A 21,389-nucleotide genomic window follows, 5' to 3' on the forward strand; every position below is an offset into this window, starting at 1 on the left:
ATGCATACTATTGAGTGCAGAGGATTGAGGACAAGCCGAGGGCAGCATCGTAACATACGAGATCAGAGAGAGATTGAGAGAAAATTATTGCAGGATTATTCAAGATGCTATTCATGGACAGAACATAATGGTGTGTCAGGCTTCAGAATTGTGAGATCTGCATGCAACACTTGCTTTGTTTTGCCTTTCAGCATTATGAAAGAGTGAGCAGGAAAAAATACACTTTGACCAACGTACACACCATGATGTTAATGGACCGACAGACTGACAGATGAAAATGCGAGCGATGGATGGATGCACACAACAGGCAGAGGGGATGAAAGAGGGGAAAAGCGAGAGATGAGAGAAGGAGGAGCGACGACAACAGTAGGAGATACAGTATGCCTCAGATAATCAACCGGTGTCAGACGCTTTAGAGACGGATAAAGAGGAGGAGTGGACCAGAGACAAACGCTGTGCATGCTGCAGGGATGACCGACGCCAAAGTCCTATCAGCCCTGGAGGTGCCAGAGGGCAAGTTAGTGAAGAAGGTCAGTGGGAGTGCAATGCCAAAATGTTACTTTGTGCTTTCTTAAAGGAGGTGTAAGCAATTTAAGGGTGACATTGTGTTTGTTAACATCAGCCAATATATCTCCGCAATCCGCTACATGTACATACTGTGTGTGCGCGCTGAACAGTAATCCAGTGTTGATACACAGCTTAGGCTCTGTAAACGACCATGTTGTAACTATGCCTCCCCCCTTCTGTTTACTTACTCTTTGTTTATTAAGACCATTTTTTTCAAGGATGCACACAGTACGGACAGGTAGGGGATTGTGAGGAGATATTCACTGATTTTGACAAAAAATGATTTTGGCAACAAGTGCTCCAGAATTGCTGATTACACCTTTAAATCCATCCTCTGGTGCTCTCACAAGCTCTACTTAGGGTGTATTCACACTGGGAAAGTCCGCTAGTGCACTTGCTTTGGTCCAGACCAAATAGAGTTTTGATTTTTTTTGTTTGGTGTGGTCCACTTTCATATTGCCCCTTTTGCAAGTGAACCAGCATTACGAAGCAAAACCACACGTGATCTGAGGTCATTCATTCATTGGACAGACATTCTGGGGTGGAGAGAAACAGGAAGCACGAAGTTTAAACTGCGAAATATATATCATTGATATAATATGGGGCTAAAAATAATAAAAGGGCCTACATCTAACCTATAAATAAAGAGGAAAAACATCAAATTATTGTTGTTTCATATGGTCATAATGTGTAGCCTTATGTCAATGCCACGTTATGTGGCTTGTAGCCTACGATGTGAAACATCATTTTTACTGTATTTTTGGTGCTGGATGCGCGTCACGCGAGAAGAATAGGCTCAAGCTGACACTCAGCTGATTAAACTGTGTATCAGCTGGGTCGGCGCAGTTCAGCTCCAAACTGACACGGGGATAGTATTGACGGTCCCGTACATGGGAAGCAAAATAAAAACACACACTTCTTGCGCAGCGTGAACCTGTTGGCACTGTGCGAGAGACGCTCCCCTCTCCTTCATCTGATCGCTGAACACATTCAGCATTTATATTGTTCTGGGCTCCCGGTCAAACCACAACTAATCTTCCTAATAATGGTGACAACAACACTTTCCCATAATGTGAAGCTGACGGCTATTTATTAAAAAAGAAAAGAAAGAAAAGGCACAGTGCCTCCTGCATTTGGGTCGGATCGAGTCCGAACAAATTCACACCACAAACGAACTGCAGCAGAGTGCGTTTGGAAACGCATCGAGACTACCTCTTCAGCTGGGTCTCGGAGCGTTTGTTTGGTCCGCACCCGAGTGCGATTGCTGTATTCACACCTGCCTGAAAGATGCGCACCGAAGGCAGAAGTGCATCTGAGTTCGTTTCAACCGAACTAAACACGGCATGTGTGAATACACCCTTAAAATACTGTTGTGACCCAATGTTCGTCTGAGGCCTAGCTGGTATGGACATACCCTCTACTTTTTCTGTTTCCGCTTTCAAGCTGAATGGTGTCCCATAGTCATTAATACACAAATGCAATTTTAGAGCAACACATGATGACAATTTTTAATAATAACATAGTTCTTTCTGAGACTAAATTCTACCAATGCAGGAACTTCTCTGAGCTGGTACATTTATAAGGTTATATTAAATGGTTAATTCAATATGCGTGTGTGTGTGTGTGTGCACGCGCATGCATGTGTGTGTGCTTATGTTGGTCTACATGATCTTATACCTTTCTTTTTTACAATTGTGTCAAAGGGTCAAATACAGTATATTTCAGTCCATCTCTGCTGCATGGCTGGCCCTTTTTCATTCAGCTTCTCTTTCTGTTCATTCACGTGTCTGTCTCTTAATGTGCAAAACAACTTCACAATCTCGTCCTTCGTTTCCTGCAGGGTTCCATCAAGAAGAAGATCGACTCATTGCGGCGATGGAGCTCAGCCAGTTTGAAGAGGAATCCTAAGACCAAGACCAAGGCCCTGAGCCTGTCTTCACCAGATCCCCCTGACGTCTGGATGGACGAGAAAGACAGGAGAAAGCTGAGACCCATTGACAGCTCAGTCTTCGGACAGGTAGGGCACTGAGCTGGGAATGACATGCACGTATCAATGGCATCTTTGTAAAAATGCAGTTCAAAAAATGTGTAACCTATTCGGAAAACGAGTCAAATCCTGTCAGATGCTGTTTGAGAAACATGGTTGTAGACAAAACCTTCATTAATAACTGTATGGTTAAATGACTTTTTTGGTTAAAGACAAGTGTTCAGGAATAAATACAAACCAGGAGAGACATTTTAGGATTGTCCTGTATTATCTTTTGTTTTATATATTTTTTTCTATAAGAAATAAGCGTATACAGTAAGAGATCACCAAAACAATAACATAGTTCTCTTCAGTTTTTGTGAGATTGTATCAATGAGAATGGGGTTGCGTAAGGAGAGAAAGCACCATGTTAATGATATTGAATGCAGGGGTGTGAACCATCATGTTCTGGTGACATGTGAGGGAGGAATGATTTTATTCATTTTAATTTCAAGTCGAGACTAGAGCATAAACATCCCAGCGGTTAATATGCTTAGATTTCTCATAGACTCATGGCTTTGCTCAGACCTGCTTTTTGTATCATATTCTATAGGCAACAATTATCGCTGGGAGTAAAACATGCACTGTCAAGCTTTTGGGTATTTGTCTATGGTAACATTTCTGTGAAGCCAAATTGGAAATATTCTAATCTTCCAATCTAATCTTTTGAAAATGAAAGTCCACCATTGCGCCAGTATAGATCTGAAGTTGTTTTTTCCAATCAAAAATTTGAATCGGAAGATGTGAATCAATAATCCGGCTCATGTGGTATGCATTCTGTTATGTTGTCCTACTGGTACCTTTGTGCAGGCACGTAGGTGTGTAAAATGTCTTAATGTGTGTGTGCTGTCAGGTGTTGTTCTGTACTTGGCTGGAGGGCAAATGCTGGGACAGTTGAGTCTTGTGTGTGTTTGTGTGTTATTATTTTTTGTTTTAAAATGTGGTTTAAGTGTTCATGTGCTGACAAGTGAGCCGAAACTTACTCTAGTTCCCACATCAACTATTTTCTGACTCAATCCAATGCTGTTTCAATCGCCACCCGAGGCTATGCATGTGGTGACACCTATTTATACCAGATCAAAGCGTGGTGTCTTTTCAAAACTTGAAAGTATAAAATACAAACAAATGGTTGTGTTCAAACTAATGAAATTATGATCTTCCGTTGTGGTTAAATTCAATCATCCTTCTATGACTTGTCGCTGAAAGTCGAAACTAAAGAACGTTTCACAAAACACAGCAGCACTTCAGATTGTGGAAAGGTTAGAATAAGGCTTCTTGTTTGGGACTGGACAGAACCCAAGACAATGTAGAGTCTGCCTGACCCGGATGTCTGCTCTAAGCGCTGCTGTAATTGGTAGTTTGGCTGCCAGGCAATTTATGGCTGACAGATAAATTGAACAATATGGCTAATTGACACAATACTACTATACATTTATAAATGTTACGTGGATCAACACTTGGTGAGGAGGCTGACTTTCAGTCTTTTAGCATGGTATCTGGTACATACCCGTCAAGTGCATATTCAAAAAAACCTTTTTAAACTGTGTATGTGCAGTGCAGAAACAAAAATCATGACATGACATGCAACAATAAGAGTCACATATCGGTTTTTTTAAGCTGTAGTTCTCATTGTTCACATGATTCATCCATACACTCAGCAACAGATGGAGCGAATGATGAGAAAGTGAGGGGAGGGGAGAGGAGGGGAGGGAGGGCTGGGATGAGGGCAGGATGACATAAAGAAAGAGAGAAGAGATTGATTTTGTTACAAAGGGGGATTAGAGCTTAAACAGACGCACATCGTTCAAAGGGTAAAGAGTAAAGAGAGTACACTTGAGGAACAGGACGCCAACATGGTTTGGACTGTGAATGAATGGTTCAGTCAGAATTGGTGAGAGATTAAATCAGTTTAAAAGTTGTGACTTAAAGTGAGTTGTGCGCTAATCCATGTTTTACACGACTTGAATTACCCTGCTTGATGTCTCACTATCAAATGCAAACCATTGCTCATGAATCAGCATATTCACAGAAACTAGGGAATGGGTGAATGAATGATCCCTCTGCTAGTGTCATACAGTGAGAGTTACTGATTGTTATATGTGTGGTTGTTGAATGAAACTTGATGTTAATATGAAATAAATATGAAACTTCTGCTGACTCAGTATCTTAACAATTTTTTGTTGCCGGAAAACAAAACGTATATTTGCTGTTCATCGCTTGCAAAATTTCCTGTTGCTAATAAAGCTTTCACTGCAGCAATTATGTCACATAGTTTTTAGTAGCACAGAACGGACCAACCAAAAGGCGTTATGAGTTTGTATATGGTGTTCGCCCGAAATGCACCTGTTGGAAAAGAAATGACTGATACTGTTGTTCTTTTCAGGAAAACAGATATATTTATGGGCATGCACGTGTACTCTCTTTTAGAGGGTATTCAGGCTGAAAACAGCTATGCATTCAAACAATGCAAGTGTGTTGGTCTGGGAATATTTCTATAGGTATTGATTGTTGAGTCAATAAAACACGGGAAAAAAATCACATAACAAAACACTGCACAGTAGTTTGACAATATTTTGAAACTCTAGAGCAGCAATTATTTATTTGTAGTTATTCTTTATGGTATCCAGTTGAACTTCTCCTATCGCATTACAAAGTATCTTGCTGTTGCATTTATTGGACTGGTGCAGAAAGGACCTTGCTCAATGACATAGTGCGATGTGTGATGGCCTTGCATTGGCTCTCCCACTGTGTCACTGATTCTAATGAATGAGAGGGCTGCGTAATTTCCAAGCAGGGCTAAAGAGGGACCATTGTGCATGGCTCCTTAAGTGTTTAACTCTTTTAACTGTATTTTTTTTTGACAGTGATAAAACAACTTTGACTTGAATCTTGAAAAAAGACAATTGTTTTGTTCTGTTATATAGCTAAATCAATCTTTAAAATGCTGCTTACACTTCAATATCTTAAGGTACATCACTGCACCTTTAGCTATTTCACTTAACCGATCTGAAAACCTCTTCCGCTGCTGAAACTGTCACAGCTAAAAGTGTGACTCTGCTATCAGGAAAATGTTCAATGCTTGCAAATACTTTTATTTAATAATCTTATCTACTTCAGCTTTCTTTGCATTCCAGGGGCCAGTTTATATACCTGACAAGTAGTTCAATAGCATGCTGGTTACATCTGCATAAAGAGTGTGTAACAATATATAAAATGTATATGTGTGCACAAAGAGTCTGGGGTTGTATCAGGTACGGACTATGTGTACATTTTCATTGAAATGAAACTACACTCGGTAAAACCTCCCACGTATCAACGGTTTCCCACTCCACCCAATGTCAGTCTCATCCTGCACCTGAGTTATACAGTCACCAAACAGGTTTGTGGCGCAAAAGCAGAATGATTTATTTATTTATTTTTAACAAATTTTTATTATTTTCTAAACAAACAAGACATACAAACAACAACAACGAAAACATAACAGAGACCCACGAACCCCTACCGCCCCACCCCTCCCTCCCACCCACAGGACAGGAAAACAGATCATACACTACAACAATAATTTAACACCCTCTGCGGCATCAACCAAAATGTTCAAGTTCTTTGGTTTTGCACCATGAGTTCTTCCCACTGATTGTTCCATGTTGAGAAATGTCCAAAAAGGCAAGCAGCCAAAAGCAGAATGATTTATTGACCTCGATATTAATTTTTTTAATGACAGTTTTGGAGCATATTTTGTATTAGAAGTTTAGAAGAAGAAAAAATAAGCTTGTGGCGTGTAGCTCTTGTCATTGCAGTCTTTGTCAGAAAACATATCAAGTTATAGACTTTTTACTGTTGAATGTCAGTATTTGTAGACAGTGCATGAAAAGCAGTGAGAACAAAAAAACCTTTGTGTCCCACATTCATGGATTGAGAGAAAAAGCTTGCGGTTTCAACCTTTCATTGACTTTTTATCCCTTCATTCTATTTTTTGCTCAAAATCCTTAATCCATAGGAACTGCAGGAGCTCAAATCTACCATTGTGTTAACACGAACAAGTATAAACTAAATCTGGACAATTGCAAAAGGGATTATATGCCTTTTGGGATATGGATAAGCAGGCGAGAATGAAAGCAGTAAATGTGGGACAGTCTAGACAGCCATATTGCAGTCAGTAAAATGAGGCTGAGGTTGAATTGAAATCCTCTGCACAGTTTGTCGAAATTGTGGAACATAATGGTTTCATGAAGCAATATGTTCAAATCAAATCAAATCAGTTTTATTTGTATAGCCCAATATCACAAACACCCATTTGCTGTCAGTGGGCTTTACATTCCATACAATATGATACAATATGACACCCTGCCCTTACGTTACACTGTATATAATAAAAAAATCATTATCTATTATTCAAGGTTTATCATCTTTATTTCTGGCTCTGGCTATGTCTTGGTGGGGGCAGGTCTGTGAGGTGATATCTGGATGGGGACTGTGCTGGCTGGTTGCTCCTCTGGGTCGGTGGTGGTGTTTCTGCAGAAACGCTCTAACCACTACACCACGAGCACCCCCCAGAATGAGCAACAATATTGACATAAATATTAGCTCCTTTGTGAGGGTTTTTGTTCCCTGGTGCAACAGACCTTCTAGTACAAGTGCAGGTTTACACAGGTTTTAGCAGGTGGCACATCATGGCAGCAAAGCCTTCCATGCTTGTCGCCAGGCAAACTTAAACTGGAATCTTTGACCATACTTGGACACAGAGTATGGACGTATATTAAGGGCACATTGTACTTAAAGGCCTACTTCACCGGTTTGAATATGAAGGTGTATTGAATTCTGAGATCCTATGTAGTATAAATGTGCAAAAAAAAATTAAATTGGTTCATCCTAGCCTGAGAAAAGGCAGAAAGAGTGTTTTTTAACCCTATATTAATCTTACTGTGACATCACAGTAAGATAAATATAGGGTTAAAAAAAAAACCTTACTTTGTAAATATGACTGTGATTTCTCTTACTGTGACATCACAGTAATATTTACAAAGTAATTTTTTTTTAACCCTATATTTATCTTACTGTGATGTCACAGTAAGATTAATATAGGGTTAAAAAAAAACATTCTTTCTGCCTTTTCTCAGGCTAGGATGAACCGATTTTTTTTTTGCACATTTATACTACATAGGATCTCAGAATTCAATACACCTTCATATTCCCACCGGTGAAGTAGGCCTTTAAGAAAGGCGGGAGATTCTAGCCGTTACCTGTGTGTGGAAACTCAAAGAATTCTTAATTCAGCTGTTTCAGGAGAGTTTGATCCTCCTTATAGCAACTACACTGACAGATGTCTTGGCAGATTTACCATTTAAATTAATTTGCAAGAGAGATCAGCATACATTCAAGGGCACTTTAAGCTCTGACGTCATACAGGCTTAGTAAACTACCCATAGTATCATTACATGTCTTAATGCACTAGGATTATGGTTCTAGCAGTTTGATGTCACTGATATCATGCAGGCTGCAATTGCTTTCTGGTCATAGTGTGATATAATAATGGCTGAAAAACCTCACTCTTTAAGGTGAGACACTGCAGGCAAAGGGAAGGATATTTTTAACTTAAAGATATCATCATGAACCTAATATCTAACTAATTATGCGTACATTTGCATCAAATTCTAGATGTTGAATGAAGCCAGAGTTAAAATACTTAAAGTTCAAAGTTAAAGGTATAGGAGAAATACAGTATGAAGATGCAAACAGTCAAGGTTATGATTATAAACACCTAAATGTATATTTTGGACCTTGGACCTTGTGCCTCATAAAATAAGACATGTTATAATGCAAGCAACCTAGCCAAAACTCTCAAAATTGACCAGTGCTTGAAAAAGAAAAAAGTTTTGCCTGCCATGTTTCACCATAAAATTTTTCTTGGTCGTAGTATCTGAAAAGGTTGACAGTTTTGTAAGTTTGCCTCACATTAACTGATTTACAGCTATTTACGATGCATTTGTGTTTGTACGTCAACACGCAAGCATATGTTAGCCCTTAAATACACATGGACACAGCCTGTCACTGCCAAAATGTTTGACCTGACCTGCACAACACTGCATTTAAAATCCTGCCTTTTGGAATGTGTCCATCATGCTGTTTAGTGACCTTTTCATTGGATTTCCTGTTGGACCATCTCCTATGTTTGCCTTTCAGGCATCTGTTGTGCTTGCTGTTGTCGCTGTTGGCCTAATTACTCTGTTTGGGTTTTTTAGGCTCAAATGGTTTTGATCACACCGGGTTGGTGTTTTGATCGCACAAATGTAACTCTTTGTGTCTGTGCGAGACATATCCACTTAGTACCACCCTAAGCCATTATTACAGTGAAGTATGGCTGTAGCGGTCTGTGCATGTTTATGAAATATATGAGGGTGGAACAATAAAGGAAAAAGCCCATTACAAGACTGAGGCTTCCATTTGCTAATCTGGTGGACATCCAGTTGGATCAGTGGTCTAAGGCACATACTATTATGTAACACTGAGTCGCAAGTCATCTCATCACTCTGTCCTCTTTACTTAATAGATTTTACGATGGAATTTATTTTTAATTCCCAGAGGCCCCTGGAGAAGGTTTAGAGTGCGAGGTCAGGCAGAGCATCATGCCTGTAGAGCTTGTTGAGATTGAGTGATTATGCTATCGCTGCTTGGAATCATGTTGTCAACATTCAACATTTTACCACTCACTACTCCATTGTATTTCTCCTTTCTCTTTCTGTGTTGGGTGCTGTCCAAAGACATACACACATTTTGATTTTCTTTGTCTCTTTGTTGTTGTTTTTTAACTAAAATGATGGACAAATTATGTTTTCAAGACCCAAAAGGCACAAGGCTGACATCTAGTGATAGTGATTAAGTATTACAGCTGATAAGCTATTGTGTTTTTGCTGCACTCTACTGGTAATACATTAGCAGTGTGAAGTGAAATCTTGCCTTTCCAAAGTACAGTAGTCAGTACTCTCCTCCTGTCACAAGCTTAGTTTATAGTGTGTAACTGTCACTTATTAAGCCAGATAAAATGACTCACAAGAACAACAGCAATGAGGAGAGATCCACACTGAAAAGGAGGCTAAATGAAATGGAGAATTGGTCAAATGTGAATCGAAAAAACTCCCAGTACTGCATGACGAGCACCATACAAAAGGCAGCTAGCGTATAGATTTAGCATAATTAAACTGATGCACACACTCGAATAGATTCAGAGATTGTATACCCCCCATAGTTGCGAGGTTATGGTTGTAGACTAATGAGATCAGAGCCAGGTCCCAACTGCTAGTTTGATTTATTTGAAAGATTATATATCACATTTAACATCGGATTAGCTGGCCAAGCATGTTAACACATGAAATTAATCTGACTCGTATAATGTAATGTTGCAGAATCAAGAGTTGAGATATTTTACATGTGTTTTTCATCAGGAGAAACAATAGCCTGGCTCCGCCCGCCTACCTACTTCCGCCCAAATTTCATTTTCCCTTCACTTTTGTACAAATGAAATTAAGTACAATGGTCTGGTAGCACCAGGCTAGAGAAACATCTGGCATGTAGAATTTTAAATTGCTGGCGCCATCTGGTGGTTTAATTGATACTGACACTTTGGCAGACAGAAACCCACTCTTAATGAATGGCCCCAAACAGGATAGACTGCACCCATTAACACCAGAATTGACCAGCTTTTCTACAAACAATAATAACACAATAACAACATCACATTTCCATCTATACGTACAGTATCGCCAAATATGAATAGGCCCACTACTCTGCAAACCATCCACGTTTCAAAATGCCCAGTCCGCTCTGATTGGCAATTAATCTTACTAGTTAGATCAGTCATAAGAGGAGAGAATCTGACTATTTATTTTTTATTTTACAGAGTTTGGTTTAGATTCCAAAAGTGATGTGATGAAACAACAAAAACATATAACATAAATTAGTAGATAATATGTGATTTTTCTTTTTAAACGCTAAATATTAATTCCTGACCTAGACTTGTATTATGTTCAGTTTGGACGAGGTTCTGATTGGGAATGATGACTGTTTGCTCTTAACTCGCTTCTGTCAGTCTGCCCCAGGGCAACTGTGGCTACTATCGTAGTTTACCACCACCGGTATGACTGTGTGAACGAATTGAACCTGGAACCCTGTAAAGCGCTTTGAGTACCTTGAAAAGCGCTATATAAATCCAATCAATTATTATTAGTATTATTATTATTATTAACTGACATCCTACATAGATACATTTTCTTCTCCTATTAGTAACTTAAAATAATGCTTGGTAACATACAGTAACTACCCCCAATAATTCTCCCACGTCCAAGACCTGTTAATATAGCTTTCCCTCTAATCTGAAATGCCAGGGATTAAACAGGCGGCCATTTCTACATCCATAATTCTACCCCCCACACACACACACACACACATACAGTGTGGACTGCCAGACTAGTCATTTGGAGAGCACAAGCACCATGTTTGAGAGGGAGGTGGGTGGGACTCATGGATTAGATTAAGTTGGTACAAATTCAAGGAATCACTTGTGGCGAGTGGGGGTGACAGATAAATAGGGAAAAAACCATGTGTGCTTGCGTGAGTGACAGGCAGAGAGAGAGAGAGATAGAAAGGGAGAGAGACAATGGTAGAGTCATGCAACCAGAGCCAGCAGTCTGGCAGGAGCAGGCTGTTTCAGGCCATATCTGACCCGGATCCGTCACCCCTGTCTATCAAAATCAGGCACCATTCTGTTGAAAGCCTCCAGCAACCTATAGGAGATTTAATGTGACAGCATATGCCTACCTTGCCTCTCACTGGACCCATAGGATCTTGGATTGAGAGGAATCCTCATTTGCTTGCAGTAGTAGTAGCAGCAGTGCAAGTGGAAACATTTGCCTTCGCCTAACTGGGTGTGAAACGCATTGCCCCATGGACTGCACTGGATTTAGTATGGACTCTGGATTCTAATGCGAACATTTGGAAGAGAGGGAGAGAAACAGTGGTGAAGTGTGGGGGGAAAAGTGGAGGAAAGGGTGGGGGGGTAGGGTGATGGGAAACATCAACAAGCCTTCTAAAAGGAACAGTACGAGGAAGGTAAGGATATATTTAACAGAGTTTGAACTGATTGAGATATATAGGGTAAAGGTGGAGTCAGCCATTCTGGAGAACGCTTGTTGTCAAAATCACCTCTCGTCAAAATCTGTGAATATCTCCTCACAATCCGCTAATGCCTGACGTACTGTGTGTGCGCTTTAAAAATAAATGAGAAATCTGGTGTTACAATACACAACCTAGGCACTGTAAACAGGCATGTTGCTAGCTACGGTGGGCCCCCTTTGTTTACAAGCCCTTTGTTTAAATACAAGTTTACAGAGCCTAGGCTGTGTATATACAGCTTTTTTTCTCAGTGCACACACAGTAGTCATCGTGAGGATTTTTGACACAATGTGATTTCGAACAACACGCGTAATGAGTTGGTCACAAATCTGACAACTTCTAAGCCACATTTAAACCCAAACAACTTCCTATCTGACACAACATGATATAATGCATTATAATGCATGACTACATAACGTACATATGCCTTTGTAGTAGTCAGTGGATCAGTCTTAACGTTATATTTGTCTTATTCCGGTTGGTTCCCGTTCTCTAAGGGAGACTCGCCCGTAGCACAAAGCAGCACCCCATTGGCGGCCTCCATGCTGGGGGGCCTGGGTGGTGCGGGTGAGGTGGACACGGATGGCGAGGAGGAAAGAGGGGGCGAGCGGGCGTTGAAGGAGCCCCTGTGCGCTATGGTGCAGAACTGCAGCACCATGCACCAGTTAGTGGGGCCTGCTTGTGTCTTCCTCAGACAGGGCTTCACAAAGAGCCAGCTTGTATGTATTACGATCAGTCACTCTCTCTCTCTCTTTCACACACACACACACACACACACACATTAACACTCACACACATACATACAGTAACACACAGTACAGAACTGGCATAGCCCAAATCACCCATTAATCTCTTCATAAATCCATTTTCATAGTGCCCATACTGTCTGGGGGAAGGTGGAGTTCAGGCCATCAACCAGCATGACATCATCCCAGCCTTCCTATCCCAATTCCACTGATGACATTTTTACCCTGTGATTGACAACCCCCACCATATCACCATATTGCATTAGAATGTGTGTGATTGTTGATCCATTGTTATAGAGAGAAGAAGAGAAATAAATAAATTGTTGGAGCAGATCTCTTTAACATACTGTATTTCTCAGAGGAGTCTCGAGTGGTGAGAAGGAAATAACTGTTAAAATAACAGAGTGCACCACAATGGCCGGGCAACTGGACACACTATTTGTCTAGATTGTAATAGAGATCATACATTAAGCTTCTTATAGGGCTGAGGAAATCATGCGTGCCTCTTTCTTCAGATGACAGGGGATATGGCAGAGATCAATATTAGTGTCATTTCCGATAGCAGCGCTAATTGAAAAGAACCATTAGGGCGATGGTGTAGTCACTGATCACAGGTACTTAGCGAGCTATATATAGGCCCTGTGGTAACGGAATACCTTGGACTGAGAATAGGGGAGAAATGTAACAATACAGACTGAACACAGAGCTAAATATAATTCATTTGTGATGTATGTGATTTAAGCCGAAAATTGTTCTTTGCCCCGATAGAACACAGTTACATCCTTTTTAAAACGACTATCTTAACGCTTCTAGTTGATATGTTTATACCTACAATAACTTTGCATAGTATTAAAGGGGTTGCTCATAGAGATTCATCTACAAAGAATTAGGCCTGTATCCTGACTCTGCAGTTTGCATCAGGACTTTGTCAGCATATTTTGCCTCAGCAGGGGGCTGTTTTCAGGGGAAATGACATGATAAACCCGCTACACACTACTTGCCTAGCGTCAAACGGAATAGCCGGTGAGCGAAGTGGGGCATTTTATCATCAGCTAAACAGAAAGATTTTGTTTCTCAGACAACGTTAGAGACCAAAAGCAGAGTAGGCCTACATAGTGGAGTTAAATGCATCAGGTTGCCAGAAACAGGACTCTAATTGAATGCTAATGTAAAAAACTATTACATCATACAGTTTTGGGTTTACAGGGTTAGGGTTGCTGCTAATGCAGCTTTTCCTATCAGAAGAAAATGACTGTCTAATCTCTCCGTCACAAGTGATTATATAATTTACATGCTCAACTGAGACCAACCCAAAAGCTACTGTGGCATAAGGCACTCTGTCTCTTTGTAATCTTTGTTCATATGTTTGAATGCACAGTAAGCTACTTCCCAGCGTATGATATAATAACAGTTTTTAAATCAATGATTTACGTATCTACTTGTTATTGCTACTAGTGACAGAGCTACAGAGAATCACTTTGCGCTTCCTCTCAGCTTCACAGATGTTTTTAGAGTCTTTCAGTTCATTGTTGGTTTAATTGCCTTCAATTTGACTGTTTTGGTTAAGTCCCCGATCAGCCCAGTGTCCTGCAGTTTTGAGGAAACAAGCTCTAAAAAGTTCAATGTAGACTACCCACCCGCCGCCAGCACCCAATAGCAGAAAGCTAGCACCTAGCTGGTAAATGTAGTGGAAAATGCCAGCAAAAAAATTATTTGAGCTTCAAAGACATGGTTTCCTAGCCTGGAAATCCAGACCCATATCTAGAATGATAGAGGGTCTGGCCCATTGACCAATAAAGAAAGCTTGGTACCACCTCGTAGTGTCCACCCGGGTGCGACTGCAATGTTTGTCACTTCCGCATTTGATGCTGGTAGAACTCGCTGTGGTTGGAGCTTGGCCGCACAACGCTGTTAGTTTGGCTTCGTAGGCTGTCCTTCAGGTTAAATGATCAGTGCTAGAACTTGGTAACATCAATATTGTAACCCAACTGCATTCTGTGAGTCACCAAAGTCCTGAACTTGTATGATAGCTCCTGATTGTACACATGGAGTTGTGGATCAAGGAAAGAATCCCTCAATAGGCACAGCATAAGTTCTAGTTTGCACTCTTATATGTTGGTGTTCGTGGCATTATTGTTTGCTACATGATAGAATTAGTGTAATAAAACTCACTGTGGTGCCAACATGTTTTTCATTCAAATACTTTTGTTGAAACTTGGTCGCTGTTTATTTTTTATATATATATATATATTTTTGGGGCATTTTTATGCTTTATTGATAGTGCAGAGAGACAGAGGTGAAATGGGGCAGAGAGGGGAGCAACAAGCAGAGAACGACCGCGGGCGGGAACCGAACCCGGGTCCGCTGCTGAGCCCGGCCCGGGGGAGGACGCCCTACCAACTGAGCTAAGGGCGCCCCCATGGTCGCTGTTTCTTTAGATGTTTTGTTTTTTCAAGCAATCAGAGGTACTAGTAATTTAGAGCAGAAAGCAGAAAAATATAAAAACTGAAAAATGGGAACATTAGGGAAAACAGTGTTTTGCTGTTTATTCAGCCTTTGCAGGTGTGTTAATATCTGTCAAACAAGTGCCATATGACCTCCAGATGAAGATTCAGACGATAAATAAAATCGGTAGCCAGTGGTGAATTGAAAAAGTTATAAGCCACCATGACGATTTGTAATACAATTTACAGCTGTAATCTCCGTGCCACTGTACTCTCCCCTGCTCCCTCTAATCCAGGCCTGTATTATTCCTGCTGCTGAGGTCAGAGTTTTGCGGAACACATTGTGAACAAACTTATGGCATATGGCATCATCTTTTGTTCATGCTGCCACAATTCAACTTAACATGCAAATAATTTTCTTGTGTGTGTGTGGCTCTAAAAGTTGTACTGTGTAAATGTATTTCTAAATAATGTCAAACTCTGACTCCCTTTTGCACTTTTTCAGTTTCTCATTAGAATTTCATTTTTCACCAACGTATTCAGGACATACAAACCATTTCCTCTGCTGTGTATACTAACGGGTGTGCATTATTTTGTCTTTTGGAAAATGGAGAGAGGCCTATACGAGAGTAAGCATGTCTTGTCAATGTGCATCTGCTAGTTGTTGTTTTTTTAACACATTTCGACTGATCGTTGTGGAGCTTATACACAGCAGACTGTCGAAGCTTTGCCAACAGCAAGAGCAAAATGAGATTGGCAAAGATTTTGTAACAGATCAACTTAAAATGTGATTGGGGTCAATCGGATCAAAAACCAAAATAATCCAGTTATGAGAATCTCTGCCCAGACCGTCAAACATGGAACAAAAAAATGCTTCAGAGGACTGAAGGAACAGCTAGAAGCTGCAGCACTAAAACTATTTCTTGTTTCGCCATTGCTACAACAGTATGTGTGCACTCAGAATGGGATTGGAAGTGTGTGTCTAACCTGTCCATTTCTCTATGTCTGTCCTGTCCTCTCTCCGCAGGACAGGGATCTACGACCAGAGGAAATGGAAGGTACAAAGTCATGAAAAGCTTAATAACAAATCCTTCCTCCACCACTCACTTTTACGTCCTCAGAGCCCTCCATTTTCTCACTGAACCTCCTTCCTGTGAAACCTCAACACTTCTGTTTTAACTGTGAAAATGTAAAAGGACTTTCCCAACTTTCTCCTATCATTTAATGTCAGCAATGTGAACCGGCATGGATCTTTATGTTTTCTTGAACGTGCCTTGCAGTTGCATAGGCACCCAAAAAAACAATCAAATGTAAGTAAAAATATAAGAAAAGGCCCTAAAACATATAAAAGCTTGGTTTGAACTTTTGCTCAGGCACCCGATCCTGCCGAAAATGCCATAATGTTACCTGTAGGATTTTGCTTAAAAAACAACCAATGATCCAGTTAAGAACACAGCAGACACTGCTTGCACAGCAATAAGTAAAATTGGAATATACAAGCCAGAATAAAAGCATGCTACATCTTCAGTATCCCTGCCCACCTATTACTTCAATTAGCCCACCTTAATCTAACTGGCTACAACCGGCCCCAAGTGGTACCCGGATCAGAACATCTCAAATTAATTTGTTAACCAAGGTACAAATATTCAGAGGATAATGACGGTCTTACCGCCAGTGTGAGCATTACTAACTCAACATTTTGCAGGGCACAAGGTCTTTATCACAATGTGTGTTATGTCATCATAAACAAATATCAAATTAGTTAATAGTTTAATACCATGAGTAGAATTTTGGCTTCGGCTCCTAGAATCACCAATGACACAGTGGAAGTTATCCGGAGGATTGCCAAATTTTCCTAAAAATAAACCATCTGATTCAGTTGAAAGTTGCATAAAGATAAAATAAGGATTGTACTTTAACATAAGACCCGCAGAGCATAGATTTAGAACAGCTTTATCTCAATTAATATTTTGCTCCTTTGTTCACTTTTTCTCACATGTCTTCCGTGCAGAGCTGCGTGAGGCTTTCAGGGAGTTTGACAAAGACAGGGACGGCTTGATCAGCTGTAAGGACCTGGGCGAGTGCATGAGGACGATGGGATACATGCCCACAGAAATGGAACTGATAGAACTCAGCCAGAATATCTGTGAGTCCTGCATGCACTCATCAGTACACAATCACATGGAGAGAGAGGGAGAGAGAGAAAGAGAGAGAGAGAGAGAGAGAGAGAGAGAGAGAGAGAGAGAGAGAGAGAGAATGACTATGCTATTGTACAGTCTGGCAATATTAACCAGGCTGGCAGTGATGGTGTGAGTGCACGCTGTATATCCGTAACACCGAGCTCTTAGGGCTCCTTGTAGCATATAAGTCCAAACTAAAACTCCCCTATTCTTACATCGCTTTGGTAAATGTAAAAAACAAACAAAAAGGGGATAGTTAACAATGTCTCCATTTTTATTTTATCATTTTCATTTCCTCCTCCTCCAGCTGGCGGGAGAGTGGACTTTGAGGATTTTGTGGAACTGATGGGCCCCAAGATGCTCGCCGAGACTGCCGACATGATTGGTGTCAAGGAGCTGAGGGATGCTTTCAAAGAGGTCTGCAATGCAATGAATAATAGTCCACTAATTTTTGTGTCTGGGTCCTCTTCACAAAGCTCATTTCTAATACATTTACTATTTGTGTATGTCAACATTCGAATCTTAAAGACCTCCTTCACTGATGAAAATGTGAAGGTGTTTTGAACTCCTATGTAGTATAAATGTGCAAACGTTTTAGAAATCAGTTCAGCCTAGTCTGAGAAAAGGCAGAAAGAGTGTGTTATGGTCTCACTGTGTAACCCTACATTTTCCCATGTGTGACATCACACATGGGAAAATGTAGGGATAGGATTAACAGGACAGCTGGGCCAAGGGAAGACTGAGGGAAGAAAAACCTCATTCATCATATTATAATAGCCATTTTATAATGATAGAACGCCAGTTCCGTATGGGTGAAGTATTCCTTTAACTGTTCCTCAGTTTGACTATGATGGAGACGGTCAGATCAGCCTTGGGGAGCTGAGGGAGGCCATGAAGAAGCTAATGGGGGAGCAGCTCAACCACCACGAGATCGACGAGATCCTTCGAGACGTGGACCTCAACGGGGACGGAGAGGTGGACTTTGAAGGTGAGTGACGGCTTGCGAGTGGAATTGCGGCATTATTGACCTTCCAGAATCTCCTCTTTAGCATGCACACAACTTCAAGTGAAGTCAAGTAAAGTCAAAGTTTTTTATTGTCAGTTCTAATATATGCAAGACATACATCAGAATCAAAATGGCCTTTATCACTGGCCCACAGTGCAATAGGAACGATAAAAAAAATAAAAATAGAATAGAATAGAATAGAATAGAATAGAATAGAATATTTGTATTGCCATTTGCACAAGTACAAGACAGTACAGGTACATTGGGATTCTTGTGTGAATCTCCCTGAGTCAGCTTCAATAAAAACATGTGAATAAAAAAAATAGTATAAAAGTATAAAAATAAGAATAAGTGGAAGTAACAGCTAAGTGATTTGAGATACCCTGTACGGAAGCTATTCTCTCTTAAAGCAAGATATAATACAATAGAATAAAAATAAATAACATAGGGGAGCACTGCACAATGAGATGAGAGACACATTTTTCCCAATGTCTAATTTCACTATTTAAGGTTAATATTTCACACGTTTACTGCACTGTAGAACAGTAGACTACACTGAGATTAAACACACATGAGGTTATTGCACTTGAAATGTTGACATTATATTATTGCAATATGTAAGGTTAATATTGCACACTTGTATTGCACTGCAAGGTTTTTTTAATGTTGATATAGCACACTTATATTGTACTACGAGGTGTAGAGCACTGAACACTGAGATGAGAATAAACAAACAAGGTTATTGCTCTCAAAATGTTCACATTATATTATATTATTGCACTGTTTAAGGTTAATGTTGCACACTTATATTGTACTTTGAGGTTGACTACTGTCCATTTAGTCTGAGGTGTGGGGTGAAGTACTTCCCTCCCATCTTAATGTCCTGCGCTACCAGTCTCACAGCAGCAGGAAAAAAGCTTAAAAAAGTGTATCTTATTCTATATAGAGTAGAATAAGATAAACCTAACCTAAACAATATTTACATTAGATACATTCTAAATACTTAGTTATGCAAAGGAATGTTTTGTACAATATAAAACAGTACATGTTCAAAATAGAATAGAAAGTAAAAATTAGATAAGTTAAATTTAAATGTGCAATGTGATGAAAAATATTTACAATATGTGCCATATGCAGTCAACTGAATATTCCAGTGGGCCTTCTTCTAGGAAAAATTTGATGTATTACTAAAAACTACAATTAAAGGTGAGACCATCCTTTAACCTCAACTAACAATAACACCATGTCTTTTCTTTTGACAGAGTTTGTGCGCATGATGTCTCGCTGACTCCTCGCCGAACCTTACTCACTCCAATGCACTAGACACAACACGGAGCAGATCACACACTGTCAATGTTCATGTAATTCTTGATATACAAAGACTTCTTGATGTCTGTATTTTTCTTATTTTGAGTCAATTCAATCCTCTCTCTCGAGTATATGTGAATCTCTCCAATGTGTTACTGTTGTATGAATATAATTTGTATTTAAAATGATGTGATGAGAGATCATAGAGTAGTGACTCAACAAGGAGGTATTTCAACCAAAGCTGTGGTCTCTTTAAATGTGAATATATCTGATAATTGAGCATCACATACCAGCAATATATATATATATATATAAATATATAGGGGAGAACGGGGTAATCTGAGCCACTTTTTAAATTTTTACATAATATCATCACATGTTTTTTATATGTTGGTAGTTAATCAACACGTATAATAGAAGTTTTTCTACGTGAATACATTTGCTTTGGCACAACAGTTGATTAAGTTGACAGCAAGAAAATTTACTTTTACAAGCAAAATACCTTTTTTGGTGAAAAAAACATGCTTACCACAGCACCATGAGGTCCTCTCTTTCAGGGCCAAGGGGAAATGAGAGGGGCTTGAAAACATATATCTCACATGACCACAAATGTTTTCCGTTGCCTAGATACAGGGGGTGGCTCACATTACCCGATGCCTCAGATTCCTCCGTTCTCCCCTATATATACTGTATATACACTGTCCGGCCCAAAAAAAAGTCACACTCAAATATCTTGTTGGATCATCTTTAGCTTTGATTACGGCACATATATGCACATTTTGATACGCTTTATTTGGCACATAAGGTTGCTTAGAACCTAGACCTGACCAGCTGAAGCAACCCCAGATCCTAATGTACACTGCCAAACAGGCTTGTACTGCAGGCACTAGGCATGGGAGCATCACTTCATCCACCTCTATTCTTACCCTGATGCTCCCCTCACTCTGGAAAAGGGTCAATCTGGTCTCATCAGACCACACAACCTCTTTCCATTGCTCCAGAGTCAAATCTGTATGCTCCCTGGCTAATCGAGGCATTTTATCCTGATGAGCCCAATTGATAAGAGGTTTTCTTAAGGCTACATATCTGCCTGCATCGTCCATATCCCTTATGTTCTCTTCCCATTGTGCGTGTGGAAATGCTCGTACTTTCACTATTAAACCTAGCCGGGAGTTCTACTGTCGACATTTTAAATTTTGATTCCACCAAATAATTGTATTTATTTTAAGTGATCTCCCATCATGATCATGGGATCAAAGATTTTTTCGACCACATTTCTTCCTCAAAGATGACGGTTCACCACTATCTATCCAGTTTTTAATAATGCGTTGGACAGTTCTTAACACGATTTTAGTAGTTGTATGTTCTCCTGAGTAGTTTTCTTAGTTTAATGCAGGCCAATCATTTCACCCATCTGAAACAGAGTTACATATTTTCCTAAACAACATCATATGTCTTCTGACATGGTTGTTTAAGAAATAAGAAGCTATTCACTGCATCAGTTAGGGTTAAATAACTTGTTGCCAACTCAAACATATTAATCACTGCAGTTTCTGACCGATGGAGGGCTCTTGCCTATTTGCTTAGTAAAATCCTGGTGGTGACTTGTTTTTGGGCCGGGCAGTGTATATATAAGAATACAATATAGTAACTTACACACAACAGAGTGGTGTCTTAACTCAGGGTTAGGGTTCATCCCGACAGGATCCTGTGTAATGTGGGTTAATTGACCCTTTAAATATGCAGTTTATTACATCACCTGATATGAATCTGAAATTGTATTTAATGATGAGGATATATTTATTCTTTTACAATAATGCCCCATATAAAATTCTCATAGACTGTTATGCTGTGAGTGTGTGATATTATTGTGTGTAGCAAAGAGTGACTAAAATCAATTGTATTCACTTCTAATGTCAAACTGTTTATATTTTTCATATTTGATTA

At 39.9% G+C, this 21,389-nt stretch overlaps 1 protein-coding gene across 1 annotated transcript; it reads left to right on the top strand.

The window, feature by feature from the left end:
- Positions 1-470: 470 nt before the first annotated feature.
- Positions 471-19,422, top strand: LOC307251503 (calcium-binding protein 5-like; the record flags this gene model as incomplete). The annotated part of the gene is made up of 8 exons (XM_080028871.1): positions 471-530; positions 2,408-2,584; positions 12,256-12,477; positions 15,976-16,006; positions 16,960-17,094; positions 17,436-17,545; positions 17,969-18,116; positions 19,397-19,422. 8 exons carry the CDS (start codon positions 471-473, stop codon positions 19,420-19,422), a joined length of 909 nt encoding a protein of 302 aa, XP_079884997.1.
- Positions 19,423-21,389: the final 1,967 nt, after the last annotated feature.

The sequence above is a fragment of the Ammodytes marinus genome, assembly GCF_949987685.1.
Source record: "Ammodytes marinus genome assembly, chromosome: 6".
NCBI lineage: Eukaryota > Metazoa > Chordata > Actinopteri > Uranoscopiformes > Ammodytidae > Ammodytes > Ammodytes marinus.